This window comes from Hipposideros armiger, unplaced genomic scaffold, assembly GCF_001890085.2.
Source record: "Hipposideros armiger isolate ML-2016 unplaced genomic scaffold, ASM189008v1 scaffold_222, whole genome shotgun sequence".
In the NCBI taxonomy this organism is placed as follows: Eukaryota; Metazoa; Chordata; class Mammalia; order Chiroptera; family Hipposideridae; genus Hipposideros; species Hipposideros armiger.
The window spans coordinates 607,817-615,333 of NW_017731572.1; the positions used below are offsets into that span (position 1 = coordinate 607,817).

A 7,517-nucleotide genomic window follows, 5' to 3' on the forward strand; every position below is an offset into this window, starting at 1 on the left:
CTCTTCCCGGGCGAGGCAGATCAGTCGCCGGCTTCTGGACGGCCGCTCACGCTGGCTGCCGGCCACACACGGTAGCCCATGGCAACCCACTGCCACAGGGGCTGCAGCCTAAGCCGTCGCCGGCGACCCACGGCAGCCCGGCTCCAGGCCGAGCTGCTGCTCAGCATCTCAGCTGTGGAGGGCAGTGTCACTGGCCCTCATATGTGGGATCTGAACCGGGGCCCTCTGGCATCCCAAGCCAGTTCTTAACCAACGAGCCACTCAGCCGGCCCAAACTCATTTTTTTTTTTAAATCAAGTGATAAGGGTGTCAAAAAGAATTCTCAAATTATACAACTAGGGAATTAGCGGAGTGGTACTGCTAAGCTCAATATGAAGGTAGCAGATAAACGGCTGTTTGGGAGGTGCATGATTAGCTTTTCTTATGGCAAGATAATTTATTGAGATATTAATTTGAGTTTTGTTTTCCATAGCATCAGTATTTTTCTCTTCATGCCAAGCCATTGCTGTTCCTCTGATTCAGGGCCCTAAAGCACCCAGGGGGGGATCTCAGTCCTGGCTCTTGTTTTCATCCTTCAGGGACCTAATGCAGGATCTTTCCAATAAAGATGAGGAGAGTGGTCAGGAAGGGTCTCTGAGGAGCTGACATCTAAGCTAATATACCAATGAAAAAAAGTTAGCCACGTGAAGACCAGCAGGAATAGCATTCCAGGTAGAGTGACACTGAGTGCAAAAACCTTAAGTTAAGCTTGGAGGGCTCAAAGAATGAGGAAAAAAAGAAGGAGAGTGGTATCAGAGATAAGGTAAAAGAGGTACACAGGGGTCCAATATGCAGGAATTGGTACCTGAAATTTTGTTCTAGGTACAACAGGAAGCATTTGGAGGATTTTAAGCATGAAACTAACCTGAGGTCACTGCAATAAAAAATATGGAGGAGGGGGAGGGGCGGAGGGTGCAGAAGAGGTGGTAGCAGTGGTGCTCTGGCTGCTGAATGGAGACTGTATTATATTCATTATTTTTGTTTTTCATGAACAACTGATTCCCTGATACTGGAACTGCTTAAAATAGCTTTCTAGTTTTATCAACTTCTTTTTGTTCATGTGAACAGCATTGTTGAGATATAATTCATGTACCATAAAACTCACACTTTTAAAGTATATAATCCAATGATTTTTAGCATATTCACAGAATTGCACAAGCTTCACTGCTATTCAATTTTAGGACATTTCGTTACCACGACAGGAAAAATCATACCCATTAGCAGTCACTCCCGATTCCCCCCACTCCTACCTCAGCCCTATGCAACCCCTGATATACTCATTCATTTTGCCTCTATAGATCTGTCTATTTTGGACATTTCCTATAAATGAATTCATAAAATATGTGGAATTTTATGAATGGCTTCTTTCACTTATGATGTTTTCAAGGCAAGGCTCATTCAGGCTGTAGCATGTACCAGTTCTTCATTCTTCTTTATATTTAGCTGAATAAAATTCCACTGTATAAGTATAGCACATTGGTTTATTCATTTATCAACTGATAAATGGGCTATTTCCACTCTCTATTATGAATCCATCAGCTTTTGACAGTATGTTTTATAAGATGAATACATAAATATAACTCTACTTCCTTCTATCTTTCCATCTCCTATCCTCTTTCAGATACATTCTGCTTTTACACTGCTGTGTTTGACAATATTTACGTTCTCTTCTGTACTTATATTTAGACAGTCTATGTTCTACATGATTCTAAGATTTGAAGACCAATAGTGGCTTACATTTTTATGACTGTAGATACTTTTCATTAGAGAAGAAAGCAGTTACCTGGAATATATGGTGTTCTCTCTCTGTGGGGCTAGTGTCATGACTTGTCAGAGGATGTTTTAGGCATCAATCGTTTTCAAGATCAAATGGATACGCCTTTCTTACACTCTATATATTGATCAATATGGGGTCACATTTACTTTTTTAAAATCGCTCTTAAATTTATTGGGGTGTCATTGCTTAGTAAAATTATATAGGTTTCAAGCGTACATTTCTATAATACACCATCTATATACTGCATTGTGTTCAGAGTCAGTTCTCCTTCCATCTCCATATATTTGACCCCCTTTACACTCTTCTAACACCCCCTTCCACATTTACTTTTTAAAATAAAATTTAGACCATGAATTTTTTTCTCTTGGTGTTTTTAATTGCTTTCCTTTCTCTTTCTTAAAAGAAATGACACATGCCTTATTTCCCATAAATTAGAAGTTAAATAAAATACATAAGAACTGTCATCTTGTTAGTGTTTCTTGATTTGTATATATCCATTTTTTAGGTCCTTTTTCTTAGAGACCACAGATTTCCTACTCTAATTTTGATTGGCAGTTTTCTAGGTCTCTAATAGCTATTATTCCAGGAGTTTTTTTTTTTTTGATTCTTGATAGTTTGAATCCCATGAAGTTTTTCTTGTTTTTCATCCTCACTTTAATGTAGTATGTCCCCAAGTAACCTATTCAAAAAAGTGCATAAGAAATAAAACAGGACTCTGAAAATATCTTGACTGATAACTTGGTTTGCATAAAATTCTAGTCTTGAAGTAATTTTCCCTCTGAACACTGAAAAATGGTGTCCTTGTCTTCTAGTATCCGATATTGCTGGCGAGAGGTTCTGATGTCATCCTGAATGTCATTCCTTTCCTGAGTCACCTGTTGGTCTGTGTTTATCTCTCATTGTTGCAGGTTTTCTCCAGTATCTGGTGACTCTCAAGTTTAAATGAAGAACTGCACTGTGTTTCCCAGAAGCTGGGATGGGTGCTGTCTGCTGCTGGATGTGTGGGTGTTCTCCAGGGTGGGAGGACTGAGAAGGAGCTCTGTGCCCAACATCAGATCTTGGCCTCTGTCTTTGTCCTTTCACTTGTGCGTGAATGAGCAGGTGGCTGGCCTTCCAGCCAAGGGGCCTCCAACAGAATGGAAGGGCTTTAAAGTGGGGCACTAGTACTCCAAGAGCAGTCAGTTTTCCCTTAAGAGTTTATTAAATACCCTCAGACTTTCCTCTTTGGCTGCGTGCTAAATGCCTGCTGCAAGTGGTCTGCATTCTCGGGAACTGAAGACTAGAATGTGGAGGTAGGAGAAGAGTGTGGGGAGCCAAGTGGCCAAATGATAGGGTACACAGACTTCATGGTCCCCCTCTGGCTGTTTCAGTTCTCTCTCTCACCCCTGCCTTCCTTCTCTACCAACTCCAAGCCCAGAGCTTCTCTGGAGGGATTCTGCTTAGCAGGCTGGCCCCTCATCCGCTGAAGCCCTTCCTGTGTATACTGATCCATAGCCCCTTGCTCTGCTTGATCTGTTAACCTGTTTTCATCCTCTCCCCATATTTCCAGAAATTTACTGTAATATCTTCTTCCCAGTTTCCACACTTCGATGGACTTGTTCCTCTTTCTTAAGAAAACAAAACAAAACAACATCAAAAACACCACTAAATTTATATTATTGCCTTTAAGGGACCACAGGATGCCATCTCAAACCAGAGCCTCAGTAGGTTTGTGATGAATTAACTTTCAGAAGTTTCAGTGGACAGTGCAAATAAAAACTGGGTAGAAAACATCATCTGTTCCAAGAGCCTTTAATAGACAACATCTGTCTTATCAGAGGAGCAGAAAGTGGTTATGAAAAACAAGGGAAGAAAACAGAGTGTGGACCAACTGAGAAAGGAAGAGAGTAAGATTCTGAGTAGGAAAAAGTGCAAAAAATGGGGAAGGAGGGTCCTGTTGCCTCAGCAGATGCACAGAGTCTGGGAGGATGTGGATTGTCCTGATCCAAGACATCAGTCCCAGGACACAGCATCTCAGGAGCCGCATCCAATTCAATTCATTTCGGGGGTGGAGGCGCCTCTTAGGATCAGACTGTTGTAGAGGAAACCCCTCAGCATGGCACTCATGGCTCTCTATATCAAGGCTCCATATTATCTTTTGAGTCCTACTGCCCACTCCCCACCACCACCGCCCCAAAATCTTTTACTCTAGCAACACTGAACTTGTTGCTGCTGCTGATACAATCTCTGTTTCCCCATCCACCCTTTGCTGATCCTTTTCTTGCTACCTGGAAAGCCCTCCTGCTATCTTTAAAAAAATCTATTACTGAATTTAAGAGGAGAAAGGTTGGGAGTTGGAAGAGGAAAACTGGCAAAAACAAATACAGCTGCAAAGGACCACGTGATGCTTTGCTTTCATGTAATCCCAGGAATGAAATCGGACATCGACTTGCAATTCTGTTTATATGTAGCCAGGGCTTAATCTCTACCAGTAAAAGCCTTGCGTGCTAGAAATGCCTGCTGGAGTGGAGAAGTAACCTGCCCCCCAACCTGTATGTTCCTCAAGGGGGAGCACTTTCTCTCCCATGAAACAGCTTAGTGGCATATCTTGGAAGAAGTAAGAGCACCCCTGTTTCCTCATCTGTAAAGTATCTCATCTGTCACTTATCTTGCGGGTTTGGGGGCACCTAATGTGATACAGAATACAAAACCACCTGTGAACTCTAAAGTGTCCATGTGATTCTTAAATATATTATTGTGCAGGAAAGAAATTCCATCCCTGTCCCTGCACCCCAGAACCCTCTTCTGTGGCACCTGTCACATCCTGCTTCAAGGAATATTTATTTGTGTGCAGGCACTTCTACTTTAACAACATCTATGCATCCTGAAAATATTCCCTTCTGCAAAATGGCACAGTAAGAATAACAGGCTTATGGGAAAACGGGATTGGGGAAGACCACTCAAAATGTACAGAATTTTGTATCCAACGTCCTAAAAACTCAACAATGTCTGCTAATTCTAATTTAAAACTGCTAGAACACTTAATCCTCATGTCTGTTAATCTTGCCTGTTAATCCTCTGAAGCCTTCGATCTGGGGGCCTTGTCTTTCTTTTTCAATAGGTAGATTGTGGGGATATTCACTTCCAATACAGCCCATTTTAATTACAACTAAAGATCTGATCTAGATGGTGCTTTCTTCATTATTCCACTGTTTTCACATCTGGGGAAATACATGTCTTCACCTGCCCTGAGCCTCCCTAGAAAACAGTACAAACCACCATAGTTCCTAAAATTACAAAACTAGTTATACTTCCACTGAAGTTTCAGGGTTTTTTCTTAAAGCCTGTATCTATTGCTAAATGCATTCATTTTCTATTGCTGCTGTGACAAATTACTGCAAACTTAAAGGCTTAAAAATACAAATTTATTATCCACAGATAAGGTGGTCAGAATTCTAAAATAGGCTCAAATCAAGGTATTGACAGGAATGGTTCTTCTGGAGGCTCTAGGGGAGAAGCTGTTTTCTTGCTCTTTCCAGCTTCTAGAGGCTGCCCGCATTTCCTGGCTCACGGTCCCTTCCTCCACCCTCAAAGCCAGCAATGGCTGGTTGAGTCTTCCTCCCATGGCATCAATCACTCTCACACTCTCCAACCTCCGTCTTTCACTTATAAAGACCATTGTGATTATATTAGGCCACCCAAATAAACCAGGATTATCTCCCCATCTCAAGGCCAGCTGATCAGCAACCTCAATTCTATCTGCAAGTTTAATACCCTCTTGCCATGTAATAAACATATTCACAAATCCTGGGGATTAGGATGTGAATATCTTGGGAGGGACATTATTCTTCCTACTACCCTAAGACTTTTTTCTTTACTTATAAAAAGGCTGCCCCTGATCATATCAAAACATTTACAAGAAAAATGCATATGAACCCACATGGCCTCCCCGTTATATCACTTCCCTACAATCATGTATAAAGTAATTCACATGGAAGGAACACATGCTCTAGCAGAGCAGACTGTGTCTGTTCCTCCCGTTAGAATGTGAACTCCCTGATGGTGGGGGCTCTGTCTTTCTCTTGTATCCCCCACCATACGTTCCACGTTGTAGGTACCCAATGAATAACTATTGAAATGAATTGAATTATTACCAAGTGGACAGATGTCTGCACATCTGAATCAACTCTTTGCATCAAGGATGAAATATAACCCGTTGTCTAAGAAAAGAATTAAGAGGCAAACCTTAGGATAGAAACCCCGTGTACCTTGAGCACAAAGTTATCCTCAGCCTGGAGCTTCAGGTCCATTACCGCCTTCCTCACCACAGCTTCGAAGTGGAGGTCTCTCCTCCGAGGGACATCCAGGGTAGGGAAGAGGTCCCCAATTAGGCCCATGAACACTGGCATGTCATCGGTCACGATCTTGGGGATGTTGAAATCTCGCAGGGAACGCATCAGGACCTGGTCCTCAGGCCGATCGGGGTCCCCTCGCTTCAGGGACCCTGCCACCACCAGCACTGACTTGACAGCCCGCAGGCCCCAGTCGTAGTGATCCTGAGAGAAGGCAGCGGGGTTAGCAGAGAGTTGCTGGGATGCAGAACACCATACGCTCAGGCTGGTGTCTGCAAAATGACAGGGATCACATGAATATTAGGTCACGTTGGAGGCCAAGGCAGAGGCGTAGCAAAGAATGAGGTAGGAGATCGTGATCCCAGGATCCTGGTTCCTAGTCTGGCATAAGTTACTTTTCTAGCTGTGATGGCAACAAAGCAGACATAGAACATACAGGGAACTGGGGGTCTGGCAGATTAAACAGAACCACTTCCAAACCTATCTAGCTACTCCTTGTACATCAAGGAGGGAGCTATGTTAGCTCTTGGAGATGGTGGAGGCTGAGCTTACATGATCCACCTTGGAGGCCTTCGAACTGAGAAAAGGAGTTAAAAAATAGTTCCTTAAAATTTTGTCAAAGGTAGAACTCAGTGGTCACAAGTTCTGATAGTAGATTCTGTGGAAGAGTGGACCACATGGCTATCAGGTCTCAGAGCAGTATGGTGGGGGAAACGGTGGGACAGGCAGCTCACAGCATAGAATCTGAATTCAGATAGATCTAGGTTCAAGTCCCAGCTCTGCTACTTGCTTCATAGCAGGTTGTTATTTAATTAGAGCTGGGATACATGCTACAAAGGACAATTCAGTGTGCAATGAAGACAATGGACATGGTGGCTGTACCCGAACTTGACTGTCTTCCCTCCCCTGAGCCTGTGGACATCCTGTTCCTTCTGGCCTTGACTGAACTTATTTTTCATCTGTGCTTCACTTAATTCCACTCCCTCAGGTCTTCTTTAATGTGGTTTCTTTAGGGCAGTGTGATCCTTAGCCTAGGTACAGCCACCATGTCCTTTGTCTTCACTGTGCACCAAACTCAAAGAAGATCAATGTGGGTACAGCAAGCACAATACGGTGGGGGCTGTGATAGAAGCTTTGGAAGCAGGCAGGAGACAGAGCCCTGCACAGGCTCTTTTGGGAAATGAAAAGGATATTGTTCTTTATCCTAGGAACGGTGAGGAGCATTTTCTTTTTTTTTTATTTTTTATTTTTTTTATTATTATTATTTTTTTAATGGGGAATTGGGGGGATGGGAACAGTGCTGGGGAATTGGGGGAAGGGGAACAGACAAGTTGCTGTCGTTTTGTTCTTCAGTCTAGTTGTGGAGGACG

General features: G+C 42.9%; 1 protein-coding gene across 1 annotated transcript in view; it reads right to left on the reverse strand.

Moving 5' to 3' along the window:
• DNAH9 (dynein axonemal heavy chain 9) overlaps window positions 1–7,517 on the reverse strand; it is a 340,094-nt gene that overhangs the window by 196,437 nt on the left and 136,140 nt on the right. The window contains exon 31 of the mRNA XM_019654458.1: window positions 6,064–6,351. Within this exon, the coding sequence (XP_019510003.1) occupies window positions 6,064–6,351 (288 nt within the window). The remainder of the gene's footprint in view (window positions 1–6,063; window positions 6,352–7,517) is intronic.